General features: G+C 63.0%; 1 protein-coding gene across 2 annotated transcripts in view; it reads left to right on the forward strand.

Moving 5' to 3' along the window:
- Positions 1-13,712, forward strand: part of OLFM1 (olfactomedin 1) — a 29,691-nt gene extending 15,979 nt beyond the window's left edge. For both annotated transcript variants that reach the window (XM_037127757.2, XM_037127755.2), the window contains exons 3-6: positions 1,226-1,381; positions 3,227-3,446; positions 7,897-8,003; positions 12,118-13,712. In XM_037127757.2, coding sequence (XP_036983652.1) covers positions 1,226-1,381; positions 3,227-3,446; positions 7,897-8,003; positions 12,118-12,792 — 1,158 coding nt within the window. In that variant the 3' untranslated portion in view covers positions 12,793-13,712. The remainder of the gene's footprint in view (positions 1-1,225; positions 1,382-3,226; positions 3,447-7,896; positions 8,004-12,117) is intronic.
- Positions 13,713-22,609: the final 8,897 nt, after the last annotated feature.

Consider the following 22,609-nt stretch of genomic DNA (forward strand, 5'->3'; position numbering starts at 1 on the left):
AGCGGAATTCGAGTGCGTTCCTTTCAAATAACAAGCTACAAAACCCCCGTCCTGTTTAACTACACGATGAACCGGTTTACCCTCACCGGGAAGACTTTCACTTGTCTCTTATTTTATTTTACTTTATTTTGGGGGGCGTGGGGTGCACTAAGAAGTGGAAACCATGCCACCAGGCAAAGCGGAGCCTCATACCCAAACGATCCTGTTCCTCCAAGGGGGAGTATTTCCAAAATCAGCAGAAACTCAGAAATGACGGTTCGCGATTAGAGGGGAGGTCCCTTCGCCCCTCGAGGCCAGACTGGACTCCGAGCAAACGCCCCGCTCGCTGCCCGCCACTGCGACACCGGCAGAGCCCCGCCCCGCCCTGCGCACCCCCCAGCGTGCTCGCCAGCCCCCCCCACCCCAGTCACAAGCCGACTTCCTAAAAATAACAAGCAGGCGGCTGGGTGGAAACGGTTTTCTCCTGAGCTCCCTGGAACCCTGTTGAATATTAAAGTTCCGTCCTGCAGCGAGACTCCATTCAGACCTGCCTGTAAGGGTGCAGAACAGTGATTCTTCATTTGCTGGGTGATTGATTCCTGACTTTGGGCCTGAACGTGCGTGTTTGCAGAGCGGGCGCCTCCCTGTTATGTTGCCGGGTGTGATGGATGGCGCACGGGTTGGGGGAGGAGGGCCCGCCGCGGGGTCCCACCGAGCAGCCCCTGCTGCTTCGTTCCATGAGCGGGCCCAGCCAACACTCCACTCGAGGCACCCAGTGGGGCTTGGTGGGCAGGAGAAGCTGCACCTGGGCTGGGAGGGAGGGGGCCACGATGCTGTTCCTCCTCACGGAGGCCTCTGTTTGCCTGACCGATGTCATCCTGCAGAATAGAGTAGGAGCCGCTCCCGAAAGAAGGGGAAAGTAGGCCTGGAGCCGCAAGCCCCCCACCCACCCCGTGCAGAGCTGGGGCTCCCGCCCTGGTTTGCACCCTGGTCTGCACCCTGGTCAAACGCCCCACATTGGAGAGGGAGAGGGAAGGGTTACCAGACCGACTGGCTGCGTTTGCAGAGCGCTGGGTCCCCACAATCCCCAACACTGGGATTAACTAGCATAGTAAACAAGGTGCTGGCCCCTCCTGGCTCCCAGCGTGGCGGCCACGTGGAGAGGCCACTGCCGCGTATTAGGAGGCGAGTAAGACCGCGGGCACTCGCCACGGCTCCTTCCTTGAACCCGTTGCCTTTTTGACAGGTGCAAAACATGTCCCAATCCATAGAGGTCCTGGACCGGCGGACTCAGAGGGACTTGCAGTATGTGGAGAAGATGGAGAACCAGATGAAAGGGCTGGAGTCCAAGTTCAAACAGGTGGAAGAGAGTCATAAGCAACACCTGGCCAGACAGTTCAAGGTGCGTGTGTCCTTCCCCCTCCAGGACGGCTTGTTTCCCCCCAGCCCCCCCTTTCCCTCTAGAAGTAGCGATTGCGGGGTGGGGGGGCCCAGCAAGGCTGGCTCTCTGCCGTCCCTGGAAAGGGACACGCTGCCCGCACCTGGGGCTCCTGCAGCCATGAGTCCTGGGCCCTGGGCTGCTGGAGCCAAGTCCCAGACCAGCTGGGGAGGGACACCATCCGCCCCTGTCGCTCCACAGCTGCCGCAGGTAAACCCCGTTAGGCGAGGATTAGCTTAATTGATTAGAGGCCTTTCCGAGCTGGGATCACTCAGGGCTGTCTTTCACATCTGGCCTAATTTGGCTGTGACCCGGCTGGGCTCGCTGTAGCGTCACAGGGAAGAGAGAGACACCAACATCTTTCTCACTCCGTGGTAAGTGTTCCTTTTGCCCAGACCGCGCAGCGTCTGAAAGCCAGAGTTTGCCCTGAAATTATATATACGTACAGATGAGTACGTATGTATACATACGCCCAGAATTAATGCAGCCTCGAAATTATTAGACCGAGAAGGGATATGCACCTTCCTTAAGGTATACATGCATGCTAATGAGCAGCCGAGCCCAGATGAAAATGAGCAGCTCCGTCACCCAGCCCCCCCCCGACCAGAAACGCTGACACTGCGGCCTTCGGGGCCCTTTCCCTGCCAACGCTTCCCTTTGATGTGCTCCTGCGTGAAGCAAGAACGAATTCGCTTTTAAAGCCATACCTGCCATAGACGAAATGGCAAGCTAATGAAGTTATAAATCTGTGTTATGAATAAAACAACAGCGGGCCGCTCCCGAGCAGCAGAAGGAGCGATCGAGCTGGTTGGCGGCAGGCGGACGCCTTGTCCTTGCCTCTGACCGGTCACATATTATCCCGGAAAGAGATTTTGACCTGCCTGACCGAAAAGAGTTTGTGTCTCTCCCTGAAATGCCAGCACTCCCTCCTCTGGGGTAGAGTCAGGGTCCTCCAAAGAGGAGGGTGTCCCCCACAGCCAGGGCTAGCTGCTCCTTGGCGTGGGCGTGAGCACAGGCCCCTCGGCTGTCCCTCCCTGTCCCCAGGCTCGGGGCACAGCGCCTCGGGGGGGAGAGAAACGCAAGTCTTGCCTAGCACCACGCTTTCCTGGCATTGAACATGTCCCCGGCAGTTGTCACAGAATCTCTCCATCCACCAGGCAGTGTGTTTGGACTAACGCTAGCACGGAAGTGTGATTTTTTTTTTTTAAGTGACCGTGAACCTATCTGTCTGTGAGTGGCTATCTGTGTGAGGCAGGCTAGTGAGGTAGCTCTTCAACGGTCTTTCGTTTTCTTGCTTGCAGGGCTAACTTAAAAGCGTTTTTTCAATGCCGCAGTGACTGAAGAAGCGTGTGTCCGTGTCCCCATGAAAGAGGGCCAGACAGCTTTTTGCACCCTGCATTTTTACTATTACTTTCCGACACTTAGCGCCATTTCACTAAGGAACCTTGACACCGACCGCGACCCTCTTTTGCATGTGACTAGATGCATTCCGTGAGCCCTTTGAACCCTGTCGATGCGATTTTTGAACACGAAAAGAAAAAAAAAAAAGAAAGAAACTTTGTGTATGTGACTTAAAGCATGTAACCTTAAGATGTTGCATTCTACCTGACAATAAAGACCTTCCCAAATATGATGGTGTTCCGAAGACTGTTTCATGTGCTCTCCTAACTCTGTGGGACTGGACGGCGAATGGCCGCACCCGAGGTGGGAGTGTGCACGCGCCCACGCGCGTTGGGCGGCCAGGCCCCGGCAGGGCGTGACGAGTTTTTGCACGCATCGCACTGAACCCAGCTTATTTTAACCTTGCAGGCGATAAAAGCGAAAATGGATGAACTTAGGCCTTTGATACCTGTGTTGGAGGAGTACAAGGCCGATGCCAAATTGGTTTTGCAGTTTAAGGAGGAGGTCCAGAATCTGACGTCAGTGCTTAACGAGCTCCAAGAGGAAATTGGCGCCTATGACTACGATGAGCTGCAGAACAGAGTGTCCAATCTTGAAGAGAGGCTCCGTGCGTGCATGCAAAAGCTAGGTAGGCCCAGCACCCTGCGGGGCGGGGCGAGGCGCGGCCCCGCCCACCGAGGTCGCACCGGTGCCAGCGCGGGGGCGTGGTGCTGAAGTGGACAGCGCCCGCCTGGCTTCCGGAGCCCAGGGCCGGCTCCGGGGCAGGGCCACCGGGACAAAGAGGCGCGCGAGCTGCCCCGTGTGAGCAGCGCAGGACCCCGCCGTGTGCGGAGGCCAGCCCCCAGAACCCCCCTGAGCTGCACATCTGGGACAAATAGGATGATGTTGGATGTTACGAAACCACCTGAAGAGTGTGTGCACGCGTGCGTGTGTGTCGGGGCGAGTTCTTAAGACGCGAGGTGTTCAGGGCACGGACATCTCAGATTCCCTCCAGGTCGGGGATGAAGGCTGGGGAAGCTCAGATGCGGCACCGAGCGTAGAAAAGGGCACATGGAATCACACCACAGTGGGACAGGTCCCATCCTGGGAAGGTGGGACCGGGGAGCCCCGACCTCCGATCATATTTTCTAAAAGTCCCCTTGACGTGGGCCGGCCCCCTGCGTTCTCCCCGGTGCTCGAACACCCACCTGCCTCACCGGCCTTCCTGTTACTGTCTCACAGCCCTCCCCATGTCAGCGTCCAAACCCACTTTTCCACGGTGCCCTTGAAATCCCACTTCCCCTCCTAGGCTTTCTTTGGAAAGCTGAGCTGGCCCTTCGAGCTGCCGGCTGTAAGACAAAGGTCACTCATTTTCAGAGTGTCTTTCGTAGAGCAACGCGGGGCACCTCTGCTCCTTGAAGAAGCCACCCTTTGGTTTCTCTCTGATGTCCCGACTTGGCCCCCTTTTCATGCAGCCCACCCCCCCACACGCTCCCTTCCTATGAACTGCACCTCTTCCCCAGAAGAAGAAGGGCCACACTGAGGTCAGTGAGAGAGAGAACGAGCCCTGGGCCAGGGCGTGGGGGCGGCCGGCCTTCCCGCACGGCTCCCCCAATCTAGATTACCTTCAACTCGGCCCTCGGTTCCCTCGAAGATACGCACCTTTCAGGCCCCCCCTCCCGAGAAAGCCTGAGGCGTGTTGGCTTGGAGAACGGATCCGTGTTAATGAGCGAGTGTCTAATGTGTGTTTCCAGGACGTGCTTCCTGGTGCCCCAGTGCTGGTGTGCAAGGGGCTCGGTGACTGGGACAGTCACCAAGGGTGGGGGGCTGTGGGCTGGACAGCCTTGGCCAGCCCGCTCCACGGGGGACATTCGAAGGGTGAGCGTGATGCTGGAAGTGCCCGTGGGTGCGGGGCTGTGTTCGTGGCGATGGGGCTGTGCGGTTGTCTCTGTCGGGCACTGTCGGGTCTTTGGCTTTCTGCCCGCGATGGCCCTGAGCTCCCTGTCACCACCCTCTGTCCCAGACCCTCCCAAGTCTTTCGCCGTGGGGTCCCTCTTGGCCTCTGAAGAACCCAGAGTCGAGGAGGGGTATTTGTAATTTTTGCCCCCAAAGCAGCCCCCCTCCTCGGTATTCAGGCTGGGTAACCAGGGAGAAAACAAGATAAAACCTCCATATTTTGCCATGAATGGGTCCGGGAGCATAAGGGAAATTGAGAGCAACAAGTTACAAATGACAAGCAATGAAGGGCCTTTCTGAGGGGCACACCGCCCCTCCTGGGACAAGCAGTCTCGCCACCTGGCCTAGTTTTAGAAGCTGGGTGAGTTCTCCTCATGGCCTGGGGTCCTGGGTCTTTCATGTGGTCACCCTCCGGCTGCTAAACGGCTCACTGGGGAGTGGAGAGAAGGTGGCCAGGCCCTCAGGGGCCAGTTCTCCCTGCAGCAGGGCCACCCCTTGACCATACCTCTGCATTAATTCTCTCCTCGAAGCCTGGGTATGCAGACAGACCTGCTGGGCTGGGGTCTGCAGCCAGGGCCCCAGGGTCTGTAGGGAGGCGGCACCATGCAGACTCAGATGAACGGAGCTGCGAGACCCCATGTAGGGGAGGCGGTGAGTGCCACAGGTGACCAGCTTGGGCTTCGCCTGTCTCCCTCTGTGGAGCGAAGGTGGCAGAGTCCCTGTGCCCTGGGGTTACCATGCATCCATGGGTGTCATTCACGCCACGGCTCCACACAGTCACCCCCACGGCGTAGGTGGCAGGATAGGTAGGTAGGTGGAGGCATACACGGATAGACAGACAGACGAACAGATAGGCGGCAGGCAGACTGACAGATGACAGACGGACGGACGGACAGGTCCAGCAGCTGCCGCTGCTTCCTCGCCTGGGTTTCTGTTCAGACTCAGCAACTCAATCGCCCCCTGGGCGCCCTGTGGCTGCTCCCTTCAGCCTTTAGTTTAGCCTCGCAAGTGGGCAGCGTCTCGGCAGCCTGTCTCCCTGCCCGGGGGTCGTGACAAGCCCAGAACCGGGACGGCAGCCCTTGGCCACAGAGCCAGCGCTGGCAGCTGTCCCCAGCGGGCAGATGTAGCTGTGATGGCCGCAGGCGGGGCGGCTGCACCGCCTTCCCCGCCCTCTGCTCGGGTTCCTGGGGGGAGTCCGACCAGGCCCCCTGGGCTCGTGCTCAGTGGGTGCGTCCGGGAACCCAGCTCCCACTCAGATGCTTGCCGAGTCCCCCCAAAACCCCCACACACACCCTGAGCACCCTGACGACAGAAGAGGGCCACTCCCGGGGACTGCGTGTGTCTGCACGGGGCCGCGAGGCCCTGCCCTGGGTTTGTTTAGATCCTGGCAGTCCCTGAGGTCTTGGCAGAGCCATTCTGGATGGAGAACCAAAAATAACTCCACTCAGGCAGGGCGGCCTCCAGGCCAGGACCTGCTGCCAGCCCCTGCTGCCAGCCGTGTGGAGAGCAGGGCCCCAGGGCTGCTGGGCCCGCCCTGCCCGCTCTCCTCGGCAACTTTAGGGGGTGGCACTCGGCCCGAGCCCGGAGGCCTAGGGCAGGGGCACCAAGCCCAGGACCCGCGACCTGCTCCCTGAAGTAGCCGGCTCCCCTTCCACGTGGCCACAGGCCGGGAGGTCCACGGCATGTCCACGGTGGTGTGGCCTCCATTGAGTGGGCCCCCGTGTCTGGCTTGCTGCCCGATGCCCCCCATCGCCCAGCTGCTGTAACCCTCACCGCCACTCTCCCGGGTGGGTGCCGTCATTGTAGACCAGGGACAGGGATAGCTGTCCCCGTGCCACAGTTTGCCTCCCGCCCCCTCTGCTGGGACAGATGGTGAAGCAAGGACTGGGGAGGATCTTCCGAGAGGAAAACTGCCATCTCGAAGCACCCGAGCGATGAGTCGTGCCCTCCTCCACTCGTTCGTTCGTTCGTTCATTCACACCTTTGCTCTGGACCCCTCTCGGGCTGGGTCTTGGGGGACAGGTGACCACAAGCTTCTTGCCCGTGGCAGTAAGGCCCCGTCACTCAACGTGGCCCCAGGACACATGTGGCCACTCGCACATGTCCGTGAAGACGGAAGGTGGGGTTCAGAAGGGAGAGGTCCTTGGCAGAGCCGCCAGTTTGGGTCCAGCCCCGAAAGACAGACAGGAAGCGGGTGGCATCACAGGTGGAGGGACAGCTGAGCAAGGGTATGGGGCAGGGAGATGGGCCCGTGGCCAGGGCTCTACGCGGAGCTGGGGCGCTGACCCACCGGTTCACCTTTGGGGTGGGATGCAGCAGGCCAGGCCTGGGGGAGGGGAGGACGGTACGGAGAGCTCGTGTCCCCCGGACGCCCTGTAGGGCTCAGGAGCTCGCTGCCCTGGAGGCTGGGAGTGTCTGTGTGCACAGGTCAGCAGCAGGTGGGGCAAGAGGGTCCCTGCGGCATGGCAACCACCCAGGACCATGAGGCGCAGCCTGCAGGGCCCACGGGCTGTGGGAAGGGCTGGGGCTGAGGCAGGAAGGCTGGCGTCCAGCTTCGGCAGTGCCCGTATGACAGGGAGGCCCTGAGAATGTGCCACCCCGTCTCCAGCCTCCATCTGTGAGCTGGGAGGGCCCGGGGGTCACGTCCAAGGTGCCATGCCTCCCAATCTGTCCCTGCCCTGGAGCCCTGGCTCTCTGGCCTCTGGGAGTCTTGTCCAGGCAGAGGGGCCACGCTCACCCTCCAGGAAAATCTCACAGGCTGGGGGGGGCCCCTGGTTCTTCTCGGGTCAGCTCCCCCTGAGGGGCGGGAGCAGAGAGGGGCTGCAGGGAAGCCCCTGCCCTCGCTTTACGGACCAAACGGTGGCTCACAGCATCCTGCACGGAGTCTCACTACCTGAACGCAGCGTGCCCGGTGGGGAGCGAGGAGAGGAGGTGAGGGGCGGCCGCCGCTCCCTCCCCTGCTGCTCTGGCCTCAGGTGCTTCTCTGGCCCTCAGCACTGGGTGTCACCAGGAGGAGCCAGGCGTGAGCTGCCCTCTGGCAGTGACCTCAGACCAAGGGCACGGAGGGCACCGTGCATCCTCCATGGTGGGCCGTCGGTCGGCCGAGGGACTCACTCGTCCCCTGCGCTCTGGCTCTCTTCCAGCTTGCGGCAAGCTGACGGGCATAAGTGACCCCGTGACCATCAAGACGTCCGGCTCGAGGTTCGGGTCCTGGATGACCGACCCCCTGGCCCCAGAAGGTGATAACAGGGTAAGTGCCCCTCCGCTCGGCCCGGGCCTGGGGGTTGTAATGAGCCTGTGCCCTTGTTGGACGAGGTGGTCTCCACCCCTGGGGGTCTGGCTCTCACGCCGTTTTCAGTGTGCCCACCGCCCGGCGTAGCACGCCCAGGCTTGTGCACCGAGCCTGGTGGTTTGTCACAGACCAAGGGGCCGGATGTGAGCATGATGGTGGCCGAGGAGGAAGCAGCAGACCCCGAGGGGCCTCCCCAGGCCTGCGTCCCTCGGGCTGGGTGGATGCTCAGCGTCCGAAACCCTTCAGCCGCTGTCCTGTCCACCCAGAGCCTCTGCCCTGGGAGGAGCGTCGATTCAGCCTTTCTCGTTCCCACGACATCATTTGTGCTTCATCTGCCGATCCTTTCCTGCTGAGGGAAACTCCTGTCCCTTTTGATTTAAGAAGCAGACCCGGTTTTCTTGTTTTTTTCCCTGGACTTTTCCCGCTGGGGTAAAAACTCAAAACAGAGAAAGAAGCAAGTGCTGTACTTACCTTGATCAGGGGCCCCTCTGGGGCGTGGGGAGATGGGCCCGGCGGGCTGAGAGCTGGACACGCCGCCGGGCACTGTGACAGCGGGTTTGCAGCTTCCTCCGGAGGAAGGGTCCGCCCGAGTTCTCGGTGCAGGAGGGAAGCTGCGCGAGTTTTGCTGTCCTTTCATGTCCAGGAGCCTGACCGTTGTCACCCACGCCCAGCAGTCGGGAGCCCCTTTCCTTCGATGGTTTGCGGGCCATTTAGAGAACCAGCACCAGGGCGGAGAAAACACCCAACTGCCTCCGGGGGGACTGGGGAAGAGGCTGGACCATCCGAGACCCTGGGAGCCGCTCTGGGGAGTCTGGCCTCTCTCTGCAGAGTCCCTGTCCCGACATTTCGCAGGCGGCACCAGACATGGCCTCGTGTACATGAAACATGGCCCTGCCCTCCTTCTGGGAAGGACAGATGTGGGGACAGGACTGCGGGCTTCTGGGGACCTCCAGGGGGAGGAGAGCCCGGTGTCCCCCACACGGGGAGCCGTGTCTTCCTGGACCCTCCCCCAGGGTCTGCCGGAGGCGGGGTCCGGAGGGCACATCGACACCGTGGGGTTCGGGCGCGGTGCGGGAAGGTGGTTATTCTTTCACCTTCTGTGTCATGGCCGCTAGCTGGTGCCTCCAATTTTCTGTGTAATTGGCTGATGGTCCATGTCCCACCCAGGAAACCCAGCTCTGTCAGAGAGTGGTGAGTGAGGAGGGGTCGCGTGGCCTGCCCACGGTCCAGAGTTGGCAGTGGTTTCGTTAACGCAGGTCTACGGCGGTCTGAATCTCCTGATGTGCCCCCTTCCGACCCCCCGGGGGGGGGAGGGGGCAGTGGCCTGGTGCCAGAGGGAATGACCCTGGTGCTCAGGACCGGACCGTGCCTGGCGCTGCAAACAGGCCCCTGGGCCCAGTGCGCTGGCACTTCGCTTGGTCTGAGACAGCGTCCGCTCGTCTATGCCGAGAGGCCGGGGCCAGCGGGGGAGCGCAGTTCATCTCCCCTGCTTTTGGGGTGGTGATGGGCGCTCCTGGTAACGAGACATCTGCTTTCGGCTTGGCGACCTGCTCACCCTCCAGGAAGGCGGCCCTGGGGAGGGACGGAGGAGGAGGGCGGGAGGGAGGGGGGAGCGGGGCTGGCAGGGGCGCTGCGGCCTGCTCGGAGCTCGAGGTGGGGGGCAGGTGGCAGGCCGGGCGCCAGCTCCCAGCCTGTGAAGTGGCATGTGCCCGGGTCCTGCCAGTGTTCAGGGAGAGACTGTTGTGTTTGGTTGCTCCTCTGCGTTCTCCCATCCAGTTCTGATTACACACACACGCAGGAGACCAATAACTCGCTCCAGAAAAAAACGGAAAATCAATGTCTGGTCCACGCAGGCTGGGAGGGAGGGCGGGGTGGGGCGGGGTGTGGCCAGAGGCCCAGGGCTGCCAGGGCACCCTGGTCGGGGCCCAGCTAAGCTATGGCAGCAGCAGGAGAGCTCGCCCAGCTGCCCGGCATTAGCCCGGGGACCCCCCTCGGCACCCCCGGAACCGGGGCTGGGGACGGGAGCCCCTGAGCAGTCACTGGGAGACTCGCTGCGTTTCTACGCTGGGCTGCGCCCCGAGCTGGGCCCCAGGGGGGGACACAGGGGCAGGGACTGGCCTCGAGTTCTCACGGCGCAGCTGCAGCGGTGGCTTCCAACTTGGCTTGTTCATTACAACCCGTCAGCAGGATTATTAAAATCTTGGCACCAAGGCCGCAACTCAAACCAGTTAACCAAGTGGGGCGGGGCTCGGACCCAGACCCCGGGCCGTTCAGGACCTCCGGGTGAAGCGTGCGGGGCCCGAGGACCCCTGCAGAGGACCGAGCGTGGTCCAGTGCACGGTGACTGGCCGAGGCCCCGTCCGAGCGTCCAGCCGCGCACCCGAGAGCGTCAACCAAACGCCGGTGCCCGGCTCACCCCCGGGGGACTGGGACTGTTCTGTGTGGACTGGTTCTGGGCGAGGCCAGGCAGCAGGGACGCACCTGGAGGTGACAGGATCCCATCTGAGTGGGGACTTGGCCAGGAGGGGGGAGGAAGGAGGAGATCAGAGCAGTCTGGGACGGGAGCCCCGGTCACAAGGCCCCGGGGCTTCCAGTCACGGGCCTCTCTGCTGTGCCCAGGGGCTTCTCACTGGCAACCCGGAGGAGCCCCCAAACCGAGAGCCGGCTGCTGAACATCATTCTCCCTGCTCCCTCAAAACTGCAGTCTCCTGCAGCGTTGTTTACTGGAAGGCAGGGCGGTTTAAAAATCCTTAATAATTTGATGCCTATTGCACCCGGTTCTGTCCACAGGAAGGAGGCGATAGATGTTGGGTAAGGGGGCACTCGGACCCTGCCCTGCTGCTGGGGGCTCCGTCCTGGATAGGGGTGGGGGCAGGTGTCTGCACACGGCCACAAAGTGCCCACCTCGCCGAGACAGCGGACAGTTTTGGAGGTCAGGAGAGGGTTCGGGGGCGTCTTTGAACTGTCTTCAAAGAAGCAGTGAGCTCCCCGTCTCGGGAGGCAGGCAAGCAGAAGCAGGAGGGCCTGTTCAGGGTGACGAGGCCAGGGGCACGCTGCCCTGCACCCTTCCTGCCCCTCACAGCCCAGCACTGCCTCCGCCCTTATCTATGACCTCATCTCGGAGGCTGAAAATTCAAAAAGCCTCAAGTAGGACCCAGGTTTTTTTTAATCTCATTAGAAACAAAAAGCACATCTGAATGGATGTCTCAGGAACACGGTTCTGACTTTAAAAAATTTGAGCACCCGCATCACGCCACACCTGAAAACTTCCATGCCAAGCCTCCCCGGCAGTGGGGGGCGGTGGAGGGGGGACCGGGGTGGGGGCCGCACACGGGGCGGAGGGGGGCAGCCGCCAGCCCCGCCACTGAAAATGGCTAAAGCGTCTTGTACAAGGTGTAGACAGTTTTGAGGCAGTTGGCGTTTAAGCGACAATGCGAATCCTCATCCCGTCACCCCAGATGGGGGCCGCTCCCGGGATTGGCCTCCGGGGGCTCGCACTCCTGTTGGGGACGCCGTCTCTCACGCCCTGAATGACAGTGAAGGCCCTCGCTGCTGTGTCCCAAATGCCAGCTGCTGCCACAGACCCCCTGGTGGCACGGAGAGCGTGGGAGGGTGCCCCTGCCGGCGACCTCGATCACGGGTCGGCGCCGAGATGCCCGCTGCACGTGCCCAGGCCTACGACGGGTCAGGCGGCCATGCCCTTCCACACGCCGCCTTGCTGGCCCGGGCTTCATACCTGGTGGAGCTCCTTCCCCCCCAAGTCAGTGTGAGCCCCCACTGCGCGCCCGGGGCCAGGGTGAGAGCAGTGAACACACAGGTGTGCCCGCAGCCCGGGGGCGCCCAGCGGAGGGCTGGCCCTGGTGTCCCTCGCCACCCACGGGAGACTCGGGTGCCGCCCTCCCCTGGCCGGTCCCCAGACGAGACGTCTCTTCGTCTGGAGTTTTGGACGGGGGATGCAGCGCTGTGCCCCTCAGTGTCCCTGAGGGACCCAGGTGCTCACGCTCCCCTGGGTCCCTCAGCGCCTTTGGGCGCCCGCCCCGGCGGGGCCGCTGACGGTCTGCTCTGCCCGCAGGTCTGGTACATGGACGGCTACCACAACAACCGCTTCGTGCGCGAGTACCGGTCCATGGCCGACTTCATGGCCACGGACAACTTCACGTCGCACCGCCTGCCGCACCCCTGGTCCGGCACCGGCCAGGTGGTCTACAACGGCTCCATCTACTTCAACAAGTTCCAGAGCCACATCGTCATCCGGTTCGACCTGCGGTCGGAGAGCATCCTGAAGATGCGCAGCCTGGACTACGCCGGCTACAACAACATGTACCACTACGCCTGGGGCGGCCACTCGGACATCGACCTCATGGTGGACGAGAACGGGCTGTGGGCCGTCTACGCCACCAACCAGAACGCCGGCAACATCGTGGTCAGCAGGCTGGACCCCGTGTCCCTGCAGGTGCTGCAGACCTGGAACACCAGCTACCCCAAGCGCAGCGCCGGCGAGGCCTTCATCATCTGCGGGACCCTCTACGTCACCAACGGCTACTCGGGGGGCACCAAGGTGCACTACGCCTACCAGACCAACGCCTCCACCTACGAGTACATCGACATCCCATTCCAGAACAAGTACTCACACATCTCCATGCTGGACTACAACCCCAAGGACCGCGCCCTGTACGCCTGGAACAACGGCCACCAGGTCCTCTACAACGTCACCCTCTTCCACGTCATCCGGTCCGACGAGTTGTAGCCGCCTCGGCCCGGGAGCCGGCGTCCCGGCCTCGCCCCCCGCGGACGTCCCCGCGACGCAGCTGCCACAAGGACACCGGCGACTCCGATCGCACTGATCCAGGAAACGCGCGTGTCTCCGGCTCGGGCCAGAGGGCGACGGATTTGGGAGGAACCCCGCCCCCAACTTTGCAGCTGGAACTGCAGCCCGGGGCTCCCTGCGCCGCCCTGGCCCCTCTTCAGTCAAACAACGAACTAACGGAGCCGGGCCAGCTCTCGCCGAGGACACCCCGCTGCGGGGGGTCGCATGGACCTTCCCTTAGACCGTGGTCGGTCGTGCTGAAAGGCGGGCTCGTCGCGTCCAGGGGCGCCGAGCCGCCTCTGCGTCCGGAGGGGTGGCCCGTGCCCCGTCGCAGCCGCCGCCCCTCCAACCGTGTGCTGTGTCTTAGATTAACGTGCTGAAACTCCCGTAGCCCGTGCCCCGTGTCTAGTCCCCGCCACGCAGCGGCGGCGGCGTGCGTGGCTCAGGCGGTTGCGATGCCGCATGCGCACACGCCTGCCCGCCGCGTGTCATGTGCCGTGTGTCCCTGTCCCTTGAGGTGGTGGCCCCGTCCGTCCGGTGTGTGCCGTGGGTGTCGTCATGCAGTGCCGTAGTCGGGATCAGTAAGTGGGTGGTTCTTGTTGCTAAAAGAAAACTCCTAACCAGTGTTCGCCCTCGTAGAGATGCCCCAGGTCACTGTCACCAGAGGGACCGTCTCTTCTTGTCCAACGATGCGACCTCGCAGCCACAGACGAGACACGCTCCTCCGGGGAGGCCGGGTCCCCACAGGAAGGGCGCGTCCCCCAGGGCATCGGTGTGCGGAAAGTACATTTTTTTAAGTTAAAAAGAGGGGAACTTTGTACTCTCCAGTTATCTAAGGATAATAAACGTAATTAGGAGATGGTCTCGCTTCCCTTGTCATTTCTGAGGGTTCTTTAAATGCTGGGTTTTTCCAGAGCCTCAAGGACAGGGAGTATGAGGCCCCTCCCAAGGGGAAGGGCGGCCCCCCCTTAAGGGAGTTGGCAGTGGACACATTCCCTGGGGTCTCTGACCACCCATCCTCCAAAGTCGGAGCCTGGAGCTCCCCTCCCGGTTCAGGGGATTGGAGTCGGGGCTCCTCCCCAGGAGGAGAGGAGCTGCTGACTTCGCCGGCCAGGGTCCCCCAAGGCCGCAGCTGGAAGGAGTCTGGCACGGGCCCCGCTTTAGATGTGGCGAGGGGACACCAGCAGAGACCCGGCTGGGGTGGGGGAGGGGGACCCCAGGCTCTCAGGCCAGTTTGCTCACCCGGGGCTGAGGTGGGTATAAGGAGGTGACAGCTGGCCCCCGCTCCAGGGTCTGGACCCCCAGGCCTTGGAGACAGAGGCCTTGGGACATCCCCGGAGCCCAAGCACCAGGGGTTCGGGCTGGGCCCTGTCTTCCAGCAGTTCCTGAGGTGTCAGCGGGACAGGCCATGCATGTCCCTAGCCCTTCTGACTTCCCCGGGGCTGTGTGCCGGCTGGAAAAGGGACACTGGGCCTCCTTTCACAAGACAGCTCTCAGGACCGGGCCTTGGAGGTGTGAGGTGTGGCGTGGCCTCTCCTCCCCTCTGCCTGGGGCAGTGGCACCAGAATGCCAGGCAGTGACGCAGGCCCCGGGGGACGCCAGTGGTCCCCGGGGGCCTGGCCCAGCTGGCACTGCCCTCCGACCAGCGAGCAAATGAGCCCACACTTCCTGAGCCTGTGTCATCCGTCCTGGAGGGACGGCCGGCTGGTACCTGGCAGTTGTTGGTGGCACATAAACAGCCGACGTTCCCAGTGCTCCATCCAGGCGGAGTCGGCCTGAGGGCGTCCAGGAAGCCTGGACGCAGCCCCCGTGCCCACTCGGAGGCTGGAGCTCCCTGAGGCTTCCTGGCCCCCCACCCTGCCCTCAAGAGCCTTCCAACTACAGCCCGAAGTTTGTAGGTGCACCTCACCCCCTAGGACGTTAGGGTCATTTGGGCCTGTCCCAAGACCTCAGCCAGCTTCCCAGATGGAAAACAGGGTGGCCCTGAGCCACTGGGGCCGGGGGTGGGGGCCAGGAGAGCTGTGGACACACTGGCCATCGTGGTACAGCAGGCCCCAACTCAGTATCAGGGCCACTGGCCCACTCCAGCCCCCACCGGCCCTGTCTCTGCGCCCCTCGAGGCCCTCAGGGCCCTCGGCGCCCAGTCTCCAGCTCGGGTGGGCACAGACCGTCTCTCAGCCCGGCCCCACGCCTGCCCTTTCCACCTGCCCACGCCCCGCTGTGCCCAGCCACTCCCACGCAGGCATCCCCCGGCTCACATGGCACAGGCCCCGCCTTCAGGAGGCGTCTGCTGCCCTTCCGCAAGGAGAAGCCCTGCTTCCCTCCGAGACCCGCCCAGTCCTCCCCATCTTGCTCCCCTGTGTGCCCTGCTCCCCAGCGTCTGAGACTCTCTTGCACCCACATACTCTCTGGGACCCACCACCCCCAAGACCAAGGCCCCCGAAGATCCTGCCTTGCTTTCTCGTCACTGCCAGTGATGGTGGCGTCATGGAGCAGAGTCCGGGGTGGGGGTGCCCAGTCCTCAGTCAGGCCCACATCAGCCAGGTGCCCCTCCTCCCACCTCAGTGGGACCAGCCTTCAAGGGACACTCTTAGACCTGGGGGGGCTTTGCACACTTTTATGTCCACAGAATGTCTTGGGCCGAGACACTGCATGATGCCCTGCCTGTAAGAGATGGCAGCTGTGAGTCTCAGGAGCCCAGGCTCCAGCCACACGGCCCCGGAAGCCACCGACTGCTCCGGCCCCGCCCCGGCTCAATCAGCGGGATTGTCTTGTAATTACCGCTGCAATTACCAGCCTATTTCTCCGCAATTTACCCTAATGACAGAGGGAAAAACAAATGTACAAATACCTGTTCTGAGTCACCAGAAGGCAAAATAGTGGCCCGATGGACCCAGCATGGATTTACCATCCGAGGCTCAGGATGTGCGAGGGGAAGTAATCCTCCAGGGCATGGAACACGCAAGAAAAATGGTCCCGCCAGCGAGCAAATAAAACAGCCAGCCTGCCACTGAGTCTCCCAGATTCCAATAACGGAATATGTTGGCTGATGGCGGAACAGCTGCAGATGAGTTCTCTTTATTAAAAGTTGGGCCTGGAGACAGAATTCAGCCACTGTGTTGGGTGTTCGGGGGCCGGAGTGAGAGACTCTGTCTGGTGCAGCCGGTCCTGGAGTTTCCCGATTTCCCCAGGGGCCCTGCTCCTGAAGGGAGCCCGTGATGGGCAAGCCACACGGGTGCCCAGGGAGTCCTCCTGGGGGGATCTTCCGGAAGGCGTGTGGGAGGGCAGCTGCATGGGCGGGACGCTGGCCTCTGGGGTTTGTGGGAAGTCCAGGGCCACCTCACGGGGAGAAGGGGACTGAGGGCCAGGGCTCATTTCAGACAGCTGAACACCCCGGGACTGGGCAGGCCGCGTTGTCTGGGGTGTCGTGCAGCTTGGGTCCCCTTGGAGGTTTCCCGTGGGAGCCTGTGCACAGATGGCCCTCAGAAGCCACATTAGTGCCACGCCCCCCACCGTGTGTCCCTGTGACCTGACACGACCTTGCAAGAAAGGCACCAGGCTCTGTGGCCTCAGATGGGGGAACCCCCCCTCCCCAGCTGAGGGCCCCGCCCACGAGGGAGGGGCCACACCCACAGGAGGGCACTGGCTGCCTATGGGTCCTCACAGGTCACCGAAGGCGGGGGGGTGCTGGGCAGGGCCTGAGCCAGATTTTGGTGAGGGTTTTTCCTTGTGCTCCTGGAGCAGTGAACCCCCCCAGAGGCTTTGGAGCGGGGATCTGGGAGGGGCGGGACTTCCTCCTTCTGCCACTGTGTCGGATCAGCAGAGGGGACCGAGGTTTAGGGACAATGTGTCTCTGGAGAGCTCTCTGTTCTCGACAAAGTGGAAACCCCGAGACCTCCGGGACCTGCCCAGGCGCGGGCCCGTCCCCTGGGGCACCTTCGGGGGCCTCCCCAGGGCTCAGTTCTTTCCATTGCACGGGAGCCCACCCAGCGAGACCGGTCAGCAGCAGGCCGGCCTGAGCCCCCAACGATGCTTCCCGCCCTCACAGCCCATTGGCAGCCGGTGAGTCACCGGACGCTTATTCATCACACAGCAGGCAGCGGAAGGTGCCAGAACCGTGTGCGGGCCGCGATCTGGGCTTGTCCTCCAGCCCCTGACGCTGGTGAGTCATGGATGCCAGGTGGCACGGAGCCAGGCGGCCGAGGGGGGCGACCTTCCTCCGGGCGCCCACCACCCCCCATCCGGCCACGTGCACACACGGTGAATGCAATGCAACAACACACGCGGGCACACACCCACACTCCAGTACACCCGGGCACACACAGACACACCAGCTGATCCAAGCCTCCAACCAGGGCGCTTTGGGGCTCGAGCCCCCTCCCTGCAAAACGAGAGCTGTGCCCACCCAGCCTGCACCCAGGGCAACCTCTCCCTTAAAGGCCTCATCCTGCCCGACCGTCCGGGACCCCCAGCCCAGCCCAAGCCCCACGTCATCACAGCTGTGGGATCACAGCCATGGGCTCCCTCCTGCCTCCTCAGCACACACCCCGCCTGGGGCCTCAGCTCCCTCCCCGACTCCCAGCCTGAGGGAGGGGTGCTGGGGGCATTCTGGTGACACTGGTGGGTGCCCCCCATTCTTGGGGAGGTGGCCCCAGCTCTACGGCCCCTCTGCCTGGGCTGGCGGGAGTCCCAGACTTCACACGGGACGGGAGGACTTCAGGGGAAGAGCGCTTTGGCCCTTCCCAACCACCCACTTTTCTCTTGGGATGCCCAGCCCTCCGCCCACCTCCAAGCCCCTGGTCTCCCCACTCCGCAGGCAAGAACAGAAAGGGCCTCCTGAGCCCAGCTGACTCTGGACAAGCTGGGCCAGCTGGTGGGGGCGGCATGCAGTGGGTCCCACGCCCAGACTCCCTGCCTGGGTGGGGCTTGGTCCACACCTGCCTTCTCATTGGCCACTTGCCAGAGGGACCTGCTCCCCACACAGGGCCTTTCTTCCTCTATAGCCCACTGAGGGAGGGAGGGGGGAGGGAGGGGGAGGGAGAGAGGGAGGGAGGGAGGGAGGGGCCCCGCCGCTGACGCTGGGAAAAGAAACAGTAATCTCCTTATTGATCTTTTCCTTCCCACCAAGGGCTTGAAAATAAGGTCGCCAAGAATGATGTTGCTCACGTTCTTCATTGTTTCATTTTGCTTATTGAATTCTTGGTTTTCCCGGAGGCCCCCCCCCCCATTCTCTCCCACAGCTCCCTGCTCCAAGGACACGGCGGCTGTGTCTCGGCAGACCTTCGGGAAGCTCCTTCTCAGCCAGCGACGTGAGTGCTGACCCGTCAGCCGTCCCCAAGGCAACATGTCGGCTAAAAGCGCCCACCCCCACCCCGTGCCCCCCGTCCCAGCCTCCATCCATTAGCCAGACGACTCCAATCTCCGGCTCCCGGCTGCATGTCTCGAAAACGCTGGCGCCTGTCGTCCCCGCTAAATCGGCTGTGGCAGGCCCTAATCGAGAAGAAAACTGGCTGCATCAGGTCAGTGGAAGGAGCTGACGTTCATTCGGGCAGAGCCCGGAGAGGAGACAGCCAATTACAGTTTCACGGTGGCACAGCGGCCGCAGGCCCGGCGGGGGACTCTCGGAGCCTCAGACAGGACTGAAGACAGCAGGAACAAGAGCGCCCCCCAAATCCTTCCTCCCAGAAACCTGTCTGTAGTCTGTGTGGGTCCCGGGGAGACCCGTGGGAAAGCCACCCTGGGCGGTGACCCCCAGTTCTGTTCTGCCGATGTTCACTGCGCCCCACTCCTTGCCAGCACCCAGACCCGGCTTCTCTGTCGGGCAGAGACAGAGAGACGACTCAGGAGGAGCTCGCGAGTCCCCGGGTCCCAGCACGAGGTGGGAGCTAATCTCACTGACACAGGGAGAGTGAAAGAACAAGAAACCGAGGAAGCCTCTGGAACCCTTAACAAAACCCAGGCATAAAGTCAGCTAAAAAGTCCATTCCTGTAAGAAACACCCCAGTCTCCGCCCCTCACCTTCCCCAGCTCTTCTTTCTCTCGGGCTTTCCGGGGGCTGCTTGTCAGCAAGGAAGTCAAACCCCCGCCCCCCGGCAGCTGAACACCCGGGGGGTTTCTGTGCGCCGTGAAGAGGGTGGTGGAGCCTGAAGGCAGTGACCTGGTCAGGCGCCCGCTCCTGCACCGGCCTGGGGTGTGGGGGTGGGCACTGCACCGGCCCCTGAGGGGCGTGGGATCCAAAGCTGCGGAATGAGTCGAACAGGACCCACCCTTGGGTCCCCCAGAGCGGGCCTAGCAGAGCCAGGTGGGCAGCCAGGCCTGGCCCTGGGCGGGGGCACAGGGTGGGGGCGCAAGGTGAGGACGCCTGCCCGGCCGGTCGGCCCTCGGCGTTCCTGCCCACTGAGTGCCCACGGTGCCCCCCACCGGAGGCCCGAGCCCCCCCAGGTCAGCCCCTCATTCTGCCATCACGGGTCGGGAGGCTCAGCCTGGCCGTGGTCGGGCGCCTCCCTCGGGCCTCGGGGACAGGGTGGCTGTGCCGACCACCTTGCTGTGCTCACAGACCAGCCTTACTGTCCCGCGGCGCAATGGCCAGCGTGATGACCGCAGTGCAGAGCCACAAGGCCACACTGACAAAGAAATGGCACATACTGGGTCCCCTGGTGCCGCCTCCAGGGCCACACGGCAGAAGCTCACACCCTCACGCCGGCCCTTCCCTCCGCCTGGCACGGTTGCCCCCCATGCACACGTGGCCAGCTTTGCCTCCACGAGCCGGTCATCTCGTCTACAGCAGGGAGTCCACCAACGCATCTGTGAGCGTCTGTCCTGCCCCTGCAGGAGACAGCTGTGAGGGAGCTGCGCCCTTCTCACCGCCTCCCCGGGCCAAGCTCTGCGCCCCCACACTGCGGGTGCTCGGCCAGCATTTGCAGAACAAGGCAGTGACCGCGGGCAGCTGGTCCCGGGAAGGCCCAGAGAAGACGGCTCGTCCACGCTGGGACAGGGCCGTCGAGACACACATGACTCTCCAACTCCAACGGAACAAATCCTTGCAGGCCCCCGGGAGGTGCCCACCGTGAGTTGACCCGTTGGAACAAGAAGAGGGTCTCTCCCTCCCCTGCCTCGGAAGCACCTGACTCTCACTGGGGAGACCGGTTACGTGGCAGGGCATCGGGGTCCTTGAGGCACCCGGCTGCCATTCATCTCCCTCCAGCTTCTCAAAACCGAGAGCTGGGCCACACTGCAGGCAGGACGGGCGGCCCCCGGGACATCCTGGGTCCCTGCGGGCGTGGGGGCCTGTCACACACCCTCTTCGCTGTGGGGGGCAGGGGGCTCCCTTCCGGGCTCCCCAGGGCCCCCGGAGCACAGCGTCTCCTCCGACATCTGACAGCAGGCGCAGGACGCAATCCGGTGTGTGAATTATTCAGAGCAGCCGAAATCCGAGATGAAGGATGTGAAGGATGGAGGCAGTGAGTCGGAGACTCAGACAACAGAACTGGCGCGCGAGCACTGTCAGGTCGTCTCGAAAACAGATTAGCAGTGAGTTATGGAAACACTGTTTCATTAGATGCAACCAGTTGTTTCCAGAACGATACTCATAAATTGTTTTCCTGCACACGGTTTGGCCGGCCGCTCTGTAGACTCTCCCCAGACGCTGGCGGACGTCCGCCTCCCTGCCGCCTGGTACCTCGAGAGCTCATGGGCCCAGAGGCCCTGCAGCCGGTTCACGTGTGGAGGCAGTGCAGGTGCCACGTAGATCACACTCCCACACAAGCCCCTCAGGAACATCGCTCCCTGGCCCCAGCCTGCATCCGGGCCATGGAGAAGCCAGCCCGCCCCCGGCCTGACCCCAGCTGAGACCCCAGCTGGGACCTCAGCAAGGTGCCTGGGCAGCCTGGGCTAGAGGGAGGGACGCCTCCCTGGAACCACATGGCCCCCTCACTATAAAATCACCCTACTGGGGCGCTGCTAGCTCCGGGTCTGCGGCGTTCCTGGGGCCGGCCGCGTGCTCGGCCTGGCCCCGGAGACCCTGCTCATTCCAGCTGCGAAGGCTCGTTTTGCCCCAAGATGGGGGTGCCTGTCATGGGAAAGACTGGGAGCCGGGGGTGTACAGATATCAAAACCATTAGGTGGCAAAGGAACCAGCAAATGCCTCAAGGTTCTAGAATTTTCCCCGCTTGTCTCTCAGGGCAGCAGGGCCACGGAGCCTGGCCCTGGGGAAGCGGACCAAGGCCCTCCTCGTCACGCCGGCATGGCCACCGTGCCTGGGACGTCTCTGCAGGACTCCAGGCATGAGAAGGAGCTGGGGGGAGGGTTGGGGTCTCCCCCTCAGACAGGCTTGCTGAGCCCCGGTGAGGCCATGCCTCGCACCCTCCCTGCCCCTCTGAGCGGCCAAACACTTTGCTCAGCAACCTAAGGCCCTTCTATCTTGATGTCCCCGGGATCTGTGCCCCGGGCGCCCGCTGCGTGGAGGACCACGCCCGGAGCCACGCAGGGAGCACAAAGACCCCTCGCCCCAGACGGCCCGATTCCACTGCTCTGCTGTGCTGGCTGATGGGGGCCGATCTTCCCAGGGCAGACTGTGGGTTCAGGGGCTTCTTGGCAGACTCAGGGGGGTGAGTTCACGGGGGTCCACATGGGGTCTGACATAGGGGTCCCAGGTGCAGGGCGAAGGCCAGAGGGAGGCAAGTGGGGGGCACCGAGGACACAAGGCAGCCGAGAGCGGGGCCCCCACGCCGGGGTCTCGGGAGGAGCTGGCTGGCCACCTGGGCCTAGGCTCCACTGTTGGCCCAGTTCTGGGTGCGGCCCCTCCAGCCTCAAGATGTGTCCCACTGGGGACAAGTGCAGGGAGGGCGTCTCCGCTGAGGTGCGGAGAACCTCCCCTGGGTGGTGAGCTCCCCAGCACTAGCAGTATGCAAGCAGCGGGGAGGAAATGAGTGGTGGGATGTTAGCAGAACGGCCCCCTGCGTGACAGGGGCACCGGATTGATGGAATGACCCACACGGTACGTAAATTTGTCTCCAGGAAGGGCAGCCTCTACCCAGAGTCTCCTCAGGGTGGTCTGCAGGAGCCGTGCTGGGTCGGGGTGGGGGTGGGGTAAGGGGGGGCTTCCCATCGGCCCCCTGCCCGGCCCCCTGTGCATCTGTGTGGCACAGATCGGTTTTCAGTGCATCAGCGGCAGGGCCGGGAAACCTCTCCGGCTGGGACGGCCCTGCCCCCCACCTGCTCGGGGCAGACAGAGCCGCCCCCGCAATGACCTTCCAGCCTTTGCCTCTCGATTTTATCGATCAGAGAGGCCAGCCCGTCGGCCTGTGCCGGGGAGAGCACCCACTTGCCGCCGTCGCTCCTTAGACACACGCTGTAAAATGGATTGCTCGCACAAAAGGACGACATAAACCGCCGGCCAGCGGGCTTCGTGAGTCCGCCGACTTTATAAATCAGGGACAGGAGCTGACAAGGACTGTTGGTCTCCCTTTTGGGAGAGAAAAGGGCCGGCTTCTAACCCGAGAATGAGGTCGGCCCAGGATTCCCCGGGGCTGCCAGAGCGTGCGGCGCGGCCCCAGCCAGGGGGCAGCGGGATTCTAAAAGGCGTGTGTCGAGGTGGAGGGGGACAGGCCCATGTTGCTGAGACTCAGGGGTCCAGGGCATGTCACTGCTCCTGGGGAGATGGGAGGGCCTGGGACCCGCCTTCCCTGCATCGGGCACGGCCACCCCCTCTGGCTGCTGGTCCCATGAGTCTGGGTGCCCCAGCCTCCTGCCTTCCCTG

Source organism: Artibeus jamaicensis, unplaced genomic scaffold, assembly GCF_021234435.1.
Source record: "Artibeus jamaicensis isolate MK-2021 breed Jamaican fruit bat unplaced genomic scaffold, CSHL_Jam_final contig_471, whole genome shotgun sequence".
Classification (NCBI taxonomy): Eukaryota; Metazoa; Chordata; class Mammalia; order Chiroptera; family Phyllostomidae; genus Artibeus; species Artibeus jamaicensis.